This window comes from Argentina silus (assembly GCF_951799395.1).
Source record: "Argentina silus genome assembly, chromosome: 6".
Lineage (NCBI taxonomy): Eukaryota > Metazoa > Chordata > Actinopteri > Argentiniformes > Argentinidae > Argentina > Argentina silus.
The window spans coordinates 16146853-16163310 of record NC_139660.1 but is presented as its reverse complement, the minus strand read 5'-3'; the positions used below and the strand labels follow the sequence as shown (position 1 = coordinate 16163310).

General features: G+C 43.0%; 2 protein-coding genes across 5 annotated transcripts in view; one reads left to right on the top strand and one right to left on the bottom strand.

The window, feature by feature from the left end:
• The window catches only part of xxylt1 (xyloside xylosyltransferase 1), a 29905-nt gene extending 21929 nt beyond the window's left edge, over positions 1–7976 (bottom strand). Inside the window, exons 1-4 of one of the 2 annotated variants that reach the window (XM_083672529.1) lie at positions 7746–7976; positions 7528–7622; positions 6490–7174; positions 1710–1857 (exon numbers count right to left, since the gene is read on the bottom strand). In XM_083672529.1, coding sequence (XP_083528655.1) covers positions 1710–1857; positions 6490–7002 — 661 coding nt within the window. In that variant the 5' untranslated portion in view covers positions 7003–7174; positions 7528–7622; positions 7746–7976. The remainder of the gene's footprint in view (positions 1–1709; positions 1858–6489; positions 7175–7527; positions 7623–7745) is intronic. The other variant, XM_083672528.1, reaches the window with a different exon arrangement.
• A 114-nt stretch (positions 7977–8090) lies between these two features.
• On the top strand, positions 8091–15434 carry LOC310806177 (uncharacterized protein). 3 transcript variants are annotated; one of them, XM_083672193.1, is made up of 13 exons: positions 8264–8375; positions 8839–8987; positions 9122–9255; positions 11192–11301; positions 11501–11590; positions 11700–11746; positions 12159–12292; positions 12774–12855; positions 13200–13313; positions 13414–13503; positions 13660–13749; positions 13999–14200; positions 14372–15434. In XM_083672193.1, the coding sequence occupies exons 2-13, from the start codon at positions 8974–8976 to the stop codon at positions 14618–14620; spliced, it is 1356 nt and encodes a 451-aa protein (XP_083528319.1). In that variant the 5' UTR covers positions 8264–8375; positions 8839–8973; the 3' UTR covers positions 14621–15434. The 3 variants fall into 3 exon arrangements, with proteins under 3 accessions (XP_083528320.1, XP_083528318.1, XP_083528319.1); XM_083672194.1 differs by lacking the exon at positions 8839–8987 and having other exon boundaries at positions 8091–8375; positions 14495–15434; XM_083672192.1 differs by lacking the exon at positions 8839–8987 and having other exon boundaries at positions 8091–8375.
• Positions 15435–16458: the final 1024 nt, after the last annotated feature.

The following is a 16458-nucleotide window of genomic DNA, read 5'->3' as shown; positions in this document are numbered from 1 at the left end:
TCTGTCTCCTCTGGAAGTGTGTCATTCTGTCTGGACCGCAGAGCACAGAGACTGTGTGTGTGTGTGTGTGTGTGTGTGTGTGAGAGAGATGGAGGAAAAGTGTCATGTAAGGAGTTTCGATTTGGCCTCAAAAGCCTGGTCACTTGCTCCACTTGCTGAGTGCCGCCCCATGCTGTCCTTCCATTGGGGTGTGAAAAGCGCTCTGGCGGAGCGGTGTGATGGAGACAGAGGGGACTCACTGCCACTATCAGCTCCCACTGAGGGGGCAGTGATGCGGACAGCGGCAATCGAACTCAACACGTCCTTCCTCCCTCCCTGGGGGGGACTGCACCATGCCATGTGCCTGTCAGTCACCTGCCCGTGCTGCCCTCTCCAGCAGTGCAGTGCAAGACACACAGACACAGACACACACACTAAGGTAGCAGGGCAGAGAAAGTGTGTGCACGTCAGTGAATGTGTATGTGAAGGTGAGAGTGGCAGAGTATGTGTATGCATGTGTGTGGGAGAGAGTAAATGTGTTTGAGTTTTGAGAGAAGGTGTGAATATGAGTGTGAGTATATGGAAATGTGTGTGAGAGATACAAGATAACAAGCAAGGATGAAAACCCACTCAAATAATTCCCCTTATGTGTGTGTGTGTGTGTGTGTGTGTGTGTGTGTGTGTGTGTGTGTGTGTGTGTACACACACCTGAGTGTACATGCCACACCCTTACTGCAAAACACTCCAGAGTACTCCACAAACCCTGGTCTGTGCCCACTTACTGACGTAGTCATGCTCTCCGAGGGTTTGGGAGGGAGAGGAGAGAGAGAGAGAGAGAGAGAGAGACTAGGGAAATAAGGCTCTGTGCTTACAGACAGGCAGCTGTTATTCAGAGGCCAACTATCTCTGCTGCACAGTCTGTTGGGATTCAGACTAAATTAGAAGCAGATTAGTCATCCACCAGCCCAAACTTTAGATGAAGCTGGGCACCTTGGGATCTACTCTGGAGGCACTTTCTGTGAGTCAGAGAGTAAAAAATAGCAGTGGAGTTCTGGTACGTGGTGTAGGCAAATGTCCAACTAATATAGCGAGTATGAATGAATTACCTTTATACAATGGTTTGATCAGATTAAGCATTGTGATTGGCCGAGGGGCATTAGAAGCTGTGCTTTATTCCCTGATAAATTAACAATTACAACGGGTTTTTTCCTGTTTACCATACATTGCAGTAATATCCCTGCGCAAACACTTGAATTACAAAGATTTGTTTATCACGTTACCTTGACAAGTGGCCGTTTTGAGAACTATATTTCTGAGCGCAGGGCATAAACCAACACAATCTATCTCGCAATAAATACTAAAGGCATTGTTTAATTGTTAAAATTGTCCATTTTGTTTTGTAACTGTTAAAAGCAATAAGGCACTTTGAGTCTGTGCTTTATCTTCCTGGCCCTCTGTTCGAGTCAGGCCGAACACGCCGCTCAGCTGTGACTTTATTCACCATAAAGCACAGCCTCTCACGCCTTATTGCTTAAATAATACATGTACTGTTTAAAGGAACAGTGATGACCAAAATATCAGAACCACCTAAGAAATATATCATATATCATATATATCAATATAATATATTGTTCATATGTTAACTGATAGTTATCAATTGTGTAGGTCCAGATAAATGACGAAGTGAAACATAAGGCCTACATTTGGAACTGTCACTAAAAAAGAGTTACCTTCGGGCATGATGTGGTGCATGGCCACAGACAGGAAGAAGATGGAGTCGCTGTAGTAAGCCCCGGAGCCGGCGCTGAAGTGCTTCTGCATGGCCTCCACGATGGGGAAGAGCTTCTGGGTCAGGGCTCCCACATCATGGAACTCCACCTTGAACAATAACAACATATCATCATGTGCCCCAACAATCATATCACATGTTGCCCCTGATTTATTGTCCTGATCTCTATATAACCCCCCCCCCCCCACCTCCCAACTACCCCTGGAGCACTCCCAGCCCACTCCGTTTGTCCCTTCCTCTCACCAGGTCATTCTCACACCTCCCATGATCTTGCCCTGTGCAGCCCCCCCATGGGATTACAGGGCTCTAATCCCATGATGCACTAGTGTGTAGACTGGCAAAGAAGCAGCAGTGCCTGGTCGGATCATGTGGATGCCTCTCCAGATTACTGAAAGAGGATTAGAAATACAGTAACCACAGATTCCTCCCTTTATAAGGTTTTTATTCCTGCAGGAACAAATATGTTCAAACATATTTTAGATTACGAGCAGGGCTGGGCTCCTCTAGTTAAACGCTGCTGTGGTGTGAGCTAGAGGCCAGAGATTAAACAATATGGGAGACATATTTTAATCAGATGCATACTGGGATGTGCAATTTAATGTTCTATGAAAGATTAAAGTAAGCCCCCCAACAGTGTGTTTAGAAATCAAAACAACCCTGGTCAGCACTGTGGAGCAATATTACACTCTAATACAGATATGTAGTTTTGAATAACAAACCATGCTTCACTTTGTGTACAACACACACTAACCACAGTGGCAGTGCAATTACAGATGTTCACATAAACTATCTGTTGCAAATTGTAAAACTTAGAAACCACAATTGAATTTCACCCAATGGGTTGCTGATTTGGCCATTCCCACATGTCTTACAGCTGAGAGCACCACGGCACAGAGAACACTGGAGTGAGAGCCTCACCACCCCACATGCACTCGCCTCGTTATGGCCTGAACCGAGCTACCATTGAAAATACCAAATCGCCTTAACTAATGTGTCAGCTATATGACAACCGATGTTGATGCCATTTTGTATGTCTGTTCACCATGCCAATGTCTACACCTCCCCTGCTTATTGAAACAAATAGTTCAGCCATTTTCATTTACCAGGGACCTTAAGAAATGTGCATAAAAACTACATTTTCTTTGTCAGACCTACAGCAATTTCTACACAACCGATTAAAATCAGGTGATGTGAGCAGTGCAGTGCATCCATAGCCCATGCCAAATAAACTCACTCTTTTAAACAACAGAACATTGCAAAACAACAGCAGCTATGGTTAGACTTGTCCCATCCTTGTTTTACTGTTGTCATGGTAGTTTTAATGTTTGAGAGAAGCTTTGAATCCTAAGCAACCTGCCAAGTGATGAGTACATGTTGTTTGAAGTACAGTAGACCAACAGACAGCACTATAGCAGGTATCTGCCGTGTGCTGGAAAACCTTGTTCGTGCGTAGGTGAAGTTATGGGTGGTGGTGCCATTTTGAAGTTCCTGGGTAAGCCATAACTTCTCACTTAAAACTTTTAGACATTTTTGGTCATTAATAAAGCAAAGGTTTGGCCAAGTGAAGCAGATTACATTACATTACTATTCATTAGGCCAAAGCACAAAATTATTCAGAACTGAACCATGGTGCTGATAGAACACACTTTTTAACTTACGTTATTGGGTCCAAGTGGAAAAGACCCTCTTCTGGGTCGGATAGTTTTGATCAACTACATTACAACCAAAAGGGGGAGATTAAGCGTCCTCACCAAATGGAACACTGGGATAATTACTTAGCTGAGGAAAAGGGGGGCATTATCAAATTAAATGGCCGCTCTCCGTATTAGACCCCTTGGGACCCAGGCACAGCTAATCTGTCTGCAGCATGGGGTTCTCTGAAAGACAGCTAAGGGCCCAAAAACCTGGCTAGACCACATAATAACACCATTTAGGTCCCGGCCACACCAAACAGTGCTATCTGTTCATTTACGGATTGTTTCAAAAGTCACAGCCAAATCCCACGGATCAACTCAGATAGTGATTTCATACGTATCCGTTTAGATCAGTTTTCTGATAATTTAGTGTGGCTGGGGCCTTAGACCTAATAGGGAGATACAACATTGAGGTTACAGACCGCAGCCTTAACAACATAGTCGATGGTAAACAGCAGCTAAGAGAATGGGTTCAAAAAGCGGTGAGGAACATAATAATGAAGGCTAATATTATTGAAAATGTAAAGGTTTCTCATGTCTCACCAGCTTCCAATAGTACTCTTATATATTATTACCACACTCACCCAGTGAAAATGCATGCTAGATTCTCAAAATGCATCATGAGAATACTGTTGGTATGATGAAATGTGTCTGCTTCTTTCTCCTCATACAAAGACTGAAATACTGCCTACTACTAAAAAAAGCAAAAAATGCACTCATTGTGAGTGACTCATAAGTGAGAAAAAGAAGGTGACATATTTCCAGTCACCTTGTTGGGTAGAGAACATAGCTTCCTTTCCAAATCGGAGTGAAACATCCGCTTTGTATTTTTGATTGAAAGAAAGAAAAAAAAAAAAAAGGAAAAAAGAAATCTTACTAACTATGCATTTGCGCTACATTAGCATAATATTCCAAAAGACACAAACATGAGGAGCAGAGTTGGATGCAAATGAGTGAATATAAACAGATGTGTGTTAGGCCTGTACAGCTGCAGTCTATTGGTTTGAGAGGGGAAGCCCACATTGAACAAAGCTTCCTTTCGGCTTTCCTGACTTGCTGGCCCAGCTGCAGTTCACTGAACAAGGGACCAGGGTCATAGACAGTCACCCCTCTACATCATGAGTGCCTGTTTAACAAAACTGACGGCGGAAAGCCCCTGCCCTGACCAAAAGTTGTGCCTATTGCCTAATAAATAATACACAACCCAACCCAATCCACACACACACACACACACACACACGCTGAGGAATATGTGACTGTCATTTCCTAATGCTTGCATGCAAAATTTCACTGACCAAAGTCAGATTAGATGTTAGTTTATTTTAGAATTGTGTATGTGTGAGCATGGTGGTTAGAGATTGTAACGAACATGGCCCCCCTGCAGTGTGACTCTGTGAACTGTTTACAGTGGTCTCACAGGGTCTCACAGTTCTCTCACTGAACAGTCAGGGTGTCACAGAGGGGTGACATAACCACTTGTGTTGGCACTTTTCCAACTCATCCATGAATAATTTTTAAAAATGAGGTGAGGACATGCTCACGTCGCCTGCCTAGGGTAGCTCCCATTAATGAGCTTGATATGTGTGCGTGTGTTGGTGCTGGCGGCTTATACTTGTATGGATCACCTCAATTCTCCATTGGGCTAGTCAGGAAACATGAGCCGATAGGTTGACCTCAAGCAATATAGGCATTCTTTCACTTTAATTTCACAATAGGAATGCTTGAGAGACATGTAGCCCACAGAGGTGGAGCCCACAGAAAAAGCAGCCAGGATCAAATGAATAAAACAGGAGAATCAACATAATTGTTGTTCTGCTACTGTACGCAATTTACATTGACACAAGTAAGTTTGTGTGTGGGAGTGAACAATTACAAGTTTCATTTTCCACAGTCTTCCTCTCTCTCTTTCTCTATACTAGTCATCTCCGTGACCATACAACAATCCATGCTGTTCAAAGCTGTGCTCAATTTAGTGTTGCTACATCACACCCCATGCTGCAGCTGACACCAGCACAGCAGCATAAACTGTATGTCACGGCTTGTCCAGTGCTTATTATATAGCATTACACTGTATTTACACTGCTGTGCTGTGGGCCCGGGGTGTTGGAGCAGGGTGAGCGAGCGAGAGAGAGAGAGAGTAATCTGTCCCTCTGGCTCCAAGCCACCTAGATGCTAAACTGAGCAAACCGCAACTAAACCCCAAGGCAGAGGCCAGCCTATAAGCTAATGAAGTGCTTCAACATCCGTCATTTGATGATGATGAGATATTTTTTTGGTTCATTTTTGAGGGGATAAACAACTTGTTTTTGTTTGTTGTCTCCTGCTCTGTGATGCAAAATAGGGGGTGGTAGAGCTTCTCGCTGCTTAGACAGAGCACACAGAACTCAGCTAATCACAAATGGAGAGAGGAAGAGAGAGAAACAATAGAAAGAAAGAGAGAGAATATCGGGATATTTCGAGTTAATGAGAATCTGAGGTCAGGCTTCTATGCTAAATCACAGGTTTCAGCAGCCATCAATTCTAGTTAAAGGGCTCTCTCATTGACTTGAGCAGTCATTATGCGCACTAGAACATTCATGCTCAGTATACAATTATATTTATACAATATATATGGTGAAGGAAGAAATCCTGATACCGTTCCTCTTTCCATTCCATGCATTACAATGAGCACGTCCTCCCATTTCTGCCTCCACCAGCCTCCCCTGATACACAGTTTGTCAAGACTATGCAGAGACTGTATAGCATAATCCTTTCCTGTGGCTCACAGTGGTGGAGAGAAAGGGGTTGGGAGAGCTATTTTGAAACAGTAGGATATTTTGAAAAGCCAACACTGCCCCCTTGTGTTTCACAACTGTTCACTCGATGCATTGGTAAATTCTCCAGCTGCACTGCCAAACAAGGCCTGTGTGTTTATCGGGTTAGGGATTAGGCATATGTCTGTTCTTAACATCTTATAACCTAACTGAAATGCCTCAATGTGGCAATGCAAGCATACATATTCACTGAGTGTGGTGATCTATGATTTACCTCATACTGAAAAGATGCATCCAGGAGCAGTTCGAGGAGCATTCTCTCTCCCAGCTCTCGGCTGCCCTCATCACTCACAAAATGGAGGACCAGTATCTCCCCTTCTAGGAACTGGGCATGTTTTACCATGGACAACATGGCGACACGAAACTTCTCCTGCAGGCTCCGGCTCTTGTCCACCTTGGTAAACATCATGAGAGCATGGTAACACTGATCGCCCTCCGCCCCACTGTCTGCCCTCCTGACCCTGCCGTCCTCCACCTGCTCCTCCTCCTCTCCCTCCGAGTGCAGCAGTCTAGTGTCCAAGGAGAGGTCAGCATCATTTCTGTTGGCGTTGTGGCTGGCCTGGGTCTGCTTGATGCGCCTAGTGGTGCTGGAGAAATTCTGCCTTTCCGAACCAAAGTAGTAGAAGGCTACAACGGCCAACGCAGCTGCAAGAAGGAGCACAATCTGATAGGATCTGAAAGTACTCATCCTACCCACACTGTTGACTATAATTCTCAGAATACCCATAGCTCCCACATACAAGCTCAGATATCCTGTTTTTGACGACAATGGGACAATGTGAAGGTGAATCCTGAGTGCATCCTGTGTCCTTCTGGTACAGTGTTGGTTTCAGGATGAAGCCATTCATTTGCAAGTCTTATCAACACCAAACTAGGGTTGAGGTTGAGTAGAGCGTGTCCTATGAAGAGAAATTATAGTTAGTCTTAGCTACCTGCTCAGGATAGGCTTCAAAGCAACTCTTTATTACATTTATTCATGACAAGTTCTAAGGATATAACTGCAATTTCAGTAACACCATCTAACAGAGGAATAGTAAAGCTAGCTCTAAAGGTCTGCAGTTTCGTGCAATCAGTGTCGTCATCAATCAACCCTAGGTCATCATCTCACTTGCATAAAAACATGCATGGTTTTGAAATTCAGTGCTAATTTGCGCCACCTTTGCTAGATAGCCGTGTTTCCCAGCAATTGTACCATGCAATAAAGTAAACAACAACGATAAGAGCATAAACAAAATATTTAGAGAGCACTTACTGACTCACCGTTTAGATGTTTGAGAACTCACGACTTGCAGAGCAAGTTGTGTGACAGGCAGCTGAGTTGGTGCAGAGATTGACGCGTGCTAGCTGCTAAAGATGCACAGATAGGAAGCAACAGGTTTTACAAATAAATGTCTCATAAACAATGTGAGGACAGCAAATCATTCCAAAAACGTAGTCGACTTGAAATAAGAAACATTTATACCGGCATACCATGGTTATGTCAGACGCTTTGCTGGCCATACCACTAAATATACTAGTTCCGGGGTTGTTTCAAATTCTGTTCTCCGCTAGACTGTGTTCGCTCTTCTTCAGTGGTCGGTGTGTGCTTTGTGTTTCCACAGATCATGACCAGGAAAAGTGATGACCAGGAAAAGAATTGTTACTATCTCGCTGTACCTATGAGTCTGTTTTCACTCAACAGAAAATATCAAGGCGTTTTGATGGGTGAACAATATATTATGGAAACAGAAATGATCATACCCCAGAACTACGTCATCCCGGCCGCACCCACAACACAGTCACGTGATTTTCCAACGTTGTTCTGGTTGCAAATGGCGGTGGTGTAGCAAGGATTAGCTGGCGAGCCAACTTTAGTGAAAATGAGTACACTTTTCGTGTTTGCTTAGCACAAAACTTGTGTTTAAAGTTGTCTATATAATTTAGACGTTACACCTATCTTGACTCCTGTGCGCTTCCAATTGCCAAGAACTAACGTTAGGCGTGGAAAATGACGAACGTTATTCAAGTGACCAATGTCTCTCCGAGCACCACATCCGAACAGATGAGAACTCTGTTCGGATTCCTTGGAAATATTGAAGACCTCAAGTTATTTCCACCAGAGTGAGTATTCCATATATGCATATATTCATTTTAGCGAAATGTTCTACTATATTTTTGCCACCGTTGGTCATATTTTTGGGGGTTGGGGGGCCTGTGAGTAATGGTGCAGGCTAGGCTAACTTGCTTGCACGAGTTTGCGCTCGCGCGCCAGGGATGTTGTAGCTGTAGATAAAGGAGCTCGCGCCTAGCTGGGTAGCTAATAGCTAGCTATCCATCTGAGCAAGGATGACTGACACCTGCTAATGTTTGCCTCCACTAGCTGTTCAACAAAATAGTCGTTTTCTAGGCAGTTGCCTAGCTAGTGGCTTACGTTAGTTTTATTCTTTAGAACATCTGCATCTCAGTCTGTTGCCAAGTAGCTAGCTAGTTGGCCTTGATGCAGGGGTCTGCTAGCAGGAGCTAATTTCTGTGTTCTGTGCTCTACTGTTTTTCACCTGTCGAATTACTTCTGGCTGCACTGCAGTTAAGGTAGGAAATATGAGACATCTTGATCATCTCTCTGACGTTCTCGAGGCAAAGACAAGAGAAGATTGCCACAATAGATTCAGTTGTCTCAATTGCTCCATGGCCAATTGTAAATATGCAGAGACTCGTATAGATGTGGCTTGCAAAGTGAGTATGAATATGTAGTTAGCCACCTTACTTTCAGGAAGGTACTCACAAATACAAATCTTAACTAGATCTACTAGGCATGTCGAGAACCCTTGTTTGTATTTCTTGCACAACATATTTGTATTTTCTTCCAGTGAATCTCCCTTGCCTGTGACTTCACGTGTCTGTTTTGTAAAGTTCCTTGAGTCTGAGTCGGTTGGAGTGTCCCAGCACCTGACGAACACCGTCTTCGTGGACAGAGCCCTGATTGTCGTCCCATTCGCTGAAGGTTGGTTCATTGTGTCTTGTTTCTACCTCTTGTTTTTAACACAAAATGACAAATAACACAAGGCAACAAACACCATGCTATGTTCTATGCTATAGATCAAAGTTGTTGGCTTGTGAAAAACTAAGAGCGAATACTACACCAGGCTTTTCAGATGATGGCAACACAGGGGGTAGAAGGGAAATATATATATATATATACATATATAATCATGTGTGATCATGATTTTTCAGTCTAGCCTATTTTTTACACTTTTCTCTCTGTCATTTGTGGTTTTTGTAGTGGACAAGGCATTTGCAGAGCCCCCTCCTTGCTGCCTGAAAGTGGTCCTCTGCTGCCAATGCCATCAGGAGATTAGACTAATTAATGGCTAACCAGGCTCGCAAACACCTCCCCAATGTTTTTCTGCTGTAAAGATTAACTCTCTTTTTTCCTCTGTCCAAGGCATCTTTTCATTATAAGATTAACCTTTCAATGTTACATTGGCCTTGTAAATTGAGGGCTTGAGGACTTATCCCTCAAATCTGGAACCTTCCGATTGTGATATAATCAAAATATGATGAATCAGTGGTAGCCTTGCATCTAATAAACAGGAAAAAAGCATGCAAGGTAAATTAACTGATCAGCATTATGCATTCTAGAGTAGATTTGTGCAGCATAATGTACATTTGGCCTCTTCCAGCCACTGGGAGTAGGCTAAGCCTATGTGAACACACCATTTTGGTTATGATTAGGATGATTCACAATTTCACACGCTTAACTGTTTTTGTTTTGCCCGTAACCCTCCCAATTTGAATAATTATCCCGTAATACCCCTCATATATATGTGCATCTCCATCCCCAAATATTTCCACTAACGCTGCTGTTAAAAGTAAGACTCTGCTTGATGTTGCAGTGAAATGCTTTCTATTGATCCTCTCCACATGACTCTGAAAGGGTTCAGTAAGTCACACGTTTAACGGTGGTCTTTCTTTTTGTTGTTGTGTTTTACAGTTCTTTTTCCTGGTTCAGCCAGCCCTATATACCAGGCCCTGCTGAAAATGCCACCAACAGTTTTGTCTTCTGCAGCTTATCCTGTTTCTCTCTCAAGTGTCCTTTCTGTTGTGTGTCTCTCTGTGAAGAAAAGTTGTTTTGATTTGAAATTAGCTTAATTTCAGATTGCACACCCATGGATCATCCCATAAGACTTTCCCTTTTATTTCACTGTTTTGTTAATTTTCTCTTCAGCATTGGGCACATAGTTCACCATTCTATGAGGGCTTTTGCTGGCAATAGCCCTTTTTGGAGAAATCCTATTCAGTTCTTTCTGTTAATGGCGTTAAGAAAAAACTTTACAAACTGTACAGCACTGCACCTGGTGAACACAGTTGCCAGTCAAGTGTTGTGGGCTCTTAAGAACAAAGTAGCCACCAGCAAAAGCCCAGAAAACAGAATTTGGTTGAGCCTTTTCTGTTTTTTCTTGTACTGGTAATGGTAAGTGTTGAGCAAAAAGTAATGAACTGTACCCTACTGTTGACGCCAAAATCATGAACTTTGTTTTGTGTATCTTGATGTTTTTGTGTGCTTTGTAGCGAAGCAGCCGGCACCAGTCGCTTGTTCATAAAACATCTATTGACACTTGAGAGCACATCCCACTGGACAACCGGCTGTGCTTGCTTACGTTTGGTTCATGACTTAAAAAACAAGTCCAGGTGATAACATCTTGGCAGTGTTGACCACAGTGTGTATTGTGACTTTTTATCGTAGTAGTATTCTGCAGTCATAATTTTTAAAGTGAGGGACCCAACATTTCAGACAAAAGACAAAAATGGAATGCATTTCTTGCTACATATCTATTGTGGTAAGAGTAGTTAGACTGAGGAGGCTTGTCAGTGGGTCTGTTTTGAGTGTGGTGGACGTTGTCCAAGACAAACACTGATTCTGTGTTGTTTTCCCCCAGGAGTTATTCCTGACGAGTCTAAAGCTTTGTCACTGCTGGCTCCAGCGAATGCCGTGGCAGGGATGATGCCTGGGGGAGGCCTTCTCCCAACACCCAATCCTTTGGCATCAGTAAGTGTCTATGATATGTTTATTATTTTACTTTGTGTCTTTTGCACTCATGATCTGTTTGATTGTGTTGCTTCGGATGCCTTTATGTGCCATTCCTTAAAAATAATCAAGGGGAAACATTGTGCCCACTATAGTCAGATGTTAGATTGTGTTTTGTGATGAAATGCAATGGTCTCAATCTGACCTCCTGTTCTTGCAGATGGGAGGCGTACCTCTGTCGGCCCTCGGAGGTCCCAACATGGATCAGATGGCTGCTATGGGAATGTCCGGGCACAACATGAACCCTCAGGTTTGACCCGGTTACATTCCTTGAGTCACAATGCCCGTTTCATTACCATTCATTTGAATTATAGCCTCGGTGCATTTCCACTGATAACCTCTGATAATCTCTCCCTCAGGCCCTCTCTGCTGATTTCCTGAAGCTCATGACATCTATGGATCCTAAGTAAGTGTTCCTCTAATTCTGCCCAGTTTTAAGGTTTGCATCAAGCACATATCAACCAGTGACGGCTGGTGCCTTTTTGGTGTGTGTGTGTGTGTGTGTGTGTATGGCCCTATTTCTAGTACAGCATATTGGACTGTCATTCAGATTACATTCCCCAGCTCAATGTCACATTGATTTAGGCTATTTACTACATACCCAGCTCTGGCATGATACTCAAATTTGCCCACCCTACACATCATGAGGTTGCTACAGGCAACCGTACAAATGAAAGTTGAAAGAAACAGCCACATACAGCATCAGACTCCCCCCCCAAAAAAAAAAACCCTCCTCAAGCCCCCCAAAAAATCTTGTGATATCCTCCAAATTACATTATTTCTATGTGACTTTTATAAGTGAGTTTTTGCCGTTACAGGTTGAATCCAATGGCTCATGGGATGAACCTCAATGCTGGCATGAAGGCTGACGCCTCCAATAAGGAGATCGAGGAGGCCATGAAGAGGGTCAGAGAAGCCCAGTCACTCATATCTGCAGCTATCGAGCCAGGAAGTGAGTTCTCATGACATTACATTGCTAAGTCAACTCATAGGGTGCAATCAGTGGCTTTATTCACTATATGTTAACCTGCCTGTTGGCTATATGTTAACCTGCCTGTTGGCTATATGTTAACCTGCGTACCTAAGTAGAATTCTGGTATGAGCATCTTCTTTTTTCATATTTTGCTAAGTTTTGTGCAGATGGATACAGCACTCCTGCAATTCATTCAGCAATTTTGATAAAACATTTGAAATGTTATTTTAAGGCACTTGAGGCTGTGGTATATTGTGAATATACATTTACATTTAAGACATTTAGCAGACACCTTTATCCAAAGTGACTTAGTACATTTGTCCTAAGTGTACCACAGCTAAGGGGTATATACCATGGCCATCTTGTGCCTTATTGCTTAATTATCTGGATACTGAGCTGCCTGTGTTTGACTGAATGAGTCTTGTTTGTTTGAGTAACTTGACATTGAATGACCTTGCAGATAAGAAAGAGGACAAGCGCAAACATTCCCGCTCCAGGTCCAAATCAAGGCGGAGGAGATCCAGGTCTCGCTCACGACACAGGTGAGCTGCTGATGACAAACCCATTCTATATATGCACTCAGATCACTGATGAACATTAGTCACAAGTCATTAAGGAAATGTGTTTATCAGCCAACCCTAACTCATGCATATTCATGATTTATATATTCATATATATATATATATATATATATATATAAATGTAGTTGTCAGGGTTCACACAGGGTGCCTAATGTACTTTAAGTTTGGTGATGTGACCTCTGTATGAACCCTGAGTTGAGCATCAGCACACCACAGTGAAGCTTTCCATCGTGAGTTAGTCTGAGCCTAGTTGTTGAAAGGTACTTTGTCAGATCTGAGGTTAAAAGTGTCCATCCTGGTGGCAGGAGATCAAGTAGCAGATCTCGGTGGAGGTCCAACTCGAGGAGCAGGAGGAGATCCAAGAGTCCGCGGAGGAAGAAGTCTCACTCCAGAGACAGGGGCAGACGCAGTAAATCCAGGTTGGTGTTAGATCTGCTTTGTGGTACCTACCCTGGGACATACAGTAAGAAATGGCTTTTTAATTGTTGTTTGCTCTTATGTTTTCTGTGCCTGTTACAGGGATAGGAGGAAGGAAGAGAAGTCTAAAAAACGCTCCAAGACCCCTCCCAAGAGCTACAGCAGTGCCAGGAGGTCTCGAAGCATCAGTCGGTGAGTGTGGATTTCATCACAGGACTGCTTGAATTAAGGGAATTTTAATGGATTGTAATATGCAGTCCTGACATCACGTTCATGAAATTGCCAACGTGAATAATGCCATTGTTTCCTCTCTGACCATCAGTGTGTTGATTTTCTTGTCTTGAACAGGAGACGCAGGCGAAGCCGCAGTGCATCTAGGTCACCAAAAAAGTCCCGTTCCCCGAAGAGGAAAATGTCCAGGTCCCCTTCCCCTAGGCGGTGAGTCTGTCACTGGTGAAGGAGACTGTGTACACTTACTAACCTCAACAGACAGGTGCCTGGTGAATGTACATGCATGTTGAAAATTAGTTGAGGTGTAATTCAGTAATGGCTCTCGAAAAAGTGTTGGTTTGTGTGTATTTATAGACTTGATTATTGAATGGCTAACTAATTGTAATCATGTATGGGCACCTTTCTGTATTTAAAACCATGCACCTCTATACTGAACATTCATCACGGTCCGCACAGGCACAAGAAGGAGAAAAAGAGGGACAAGGAGCGGGAGAAGGACCGGGGCAGAGAGCGAGAGCGGAAAGAGGTCAGGGAGCGCAGTAGAGAGGAAAGGGAGCGCTCCTCCAGCAAGAAGAAGAAGAGCAAGGAGAAGGAGAAGGAGAAAGAAAAGGAACGCGACAGGGACCGCAAATCTGACAGTGAGAAAGGAGACGTTAAGGTCTGAAGGAGGAACTACTGAATTTCCCTCATGCATGCAGATCACATTCTAAACTGATTGTACATCACTATTCAAATCAGATTGTTTATTTCTCTCTTATCATCGGTTTCATGTACTACTTGATTCTACCTCGAATTACTCAACTGAAGCCTACCCTCTCTGCTCTCACAGGTGACAAGGGACTATGATGAGGAAGAGCAGGGTTACGATAGCGGAAAGGAGGAAGAGGAGGAGGAGGAAGATGATGGAGGTAGAAAGAGTGACTCTGACTCTGCTTCTGCCTCATCCCCAAAGGCCCAGGAGGGTGAGGAGTCCCCGGAGGTTGACGAGTCCCCGGAGAAGCCTGCGGTAGAAGGCGCAAAGAAGTCCAAACAGAACGGAGACGACCACCATCAAGAGGATATGGAGATGAGCGACTGAGCACGCCCAAAGAACCCCACCTCACAACAACACGGATCACTCAAAACCTCCACCGGCTCTGTTCTCTACTCTTCTTTTTGTTAAAGGCAACACTATTATGGGCTTGATCTCTTAAACAAATACTTGCAGGTGATTTGTAGTCTTCAATATGGGGGTGCACAGTTTTTGCATTTTAGATACTCTCCATTTCTCTCTATAGGTGTGTTAGGAGAAAATGTTGTTCTGTTTGGAAGAGCCAGTTAATTTCTGTAGTGGACAGAGTGACCAGTGAGCATGTGTAGGAAGTCTGTCCCTGATCATTTTTGTAATGAAAAAAAAAAAAAAAAAAAATCCCCATAGAATATAACATAAAAAATGTTTTTAAATTTCCGCATTGCTGTACTTTTTAAGTTGAAGGGTCTGATAGATGAATGTGACTCGTTTTCAAAGCAGTTTCTGTTTTTGTCGTCAAATATTTTACTCATTTCGAAAGTAGAGGAACTGTTCTGTCGTTAATGACTCACTGAAATGAATATATGTCAACCTTTTACATGACAGGATTTGGTCCCTTGCATATTCAGACTGTTAAGCATTTTACACCTTGTACCATTTTGTTTTTGTTGCAGTGCAGCTTTCTGTTCTTTCAGCCCTGATAAATTGGCTCTCTTGAGCACTGATACTGTTGTAATTGTAGCCACTTCTCTTACACCGTGACAATATATACTGTAGATCTGATCGGAATGAGTGTTTGTTGATTATTATGATGGGAACCCCCTGTACTGTCTGCAAACAGTTTTACATTGGAAAGTCTATAATAAAACTTGGTTAAAACTTGGTCTCACTTGACTGGCTGTGTGAGGTACTTTTCTATTGTATCACCATTTCAGTAATTGTTGTAGAGTAGTGCAGCATTGGGAAATCCATGATAAAGTAGACAGTTATTTTAGATATGTGGACTTTATTCAGTACATTTTTATATGAAAATAGTGTTGCAGGCTTATACAAGGTTTTTTGCTGTACAACTAGCATTTAGATGCATGAATACTTAAAAGTGTATACACTGGGTCTGGGCAGCTAAAGCAGTGGTAAGGAGGAAGCACACGCTTCCATTCCCTACACTAGCCAGTAGTGAGGCACGGAAGCGTGACAGAAATTTTTATTATAACTTGGCCACAGTATATCTCTAGTCCATAGCTCAATGTGGGTAGAAAAATGAGTCCAAAGCAAGAAGCGTCATTACATCATGATGAATGTTGCAGCAGAGTCTTGATGTACACAGCACCATAATCGAGCACCATGTCAGGCAAGTCCTAGTTCATCTGTGAGGCTAGGCATAGTTGAGCTTTTACCTTATGAAGATGGTTATTATTGGGTATGACTTTGTTCAAGGAACTAAAAAAAGCACAACATATAAGGTGCAAACACTGTCTGACAGGACTGGACTGAAACTTCTTATGATGAGCAACAGAGATACTGGGCGAAAACAATTGTGAGCACAAGATCCCTTCTTGACTACCACTCATTAACTAAAAAGACTCCTAAGATCCCAATTATATTTGTGTTATACTATCTGCAACTACTAACGACTAATGTAGTTCAGTCCTTCGACTTGTTAAAGCTCACTAACATAGGACTTCACAGTGCCCTGTACCCTTCCCAGTGGGGCTCAATGTTGGTTCTATACAGTAGGTCTGTTGGGGAGAAAGTAACAAAGACTAGCCTATAGTGTGAGCAAAGAAAAATAAAACAATTGGGATGTGAGGAGAATTTTACCAACACAATACCGTATGTACAAAAATATCAACTGTCCCCACGAACCAATAACCTTTTCGGATGAACTCATGTCAGCGCTTTACATA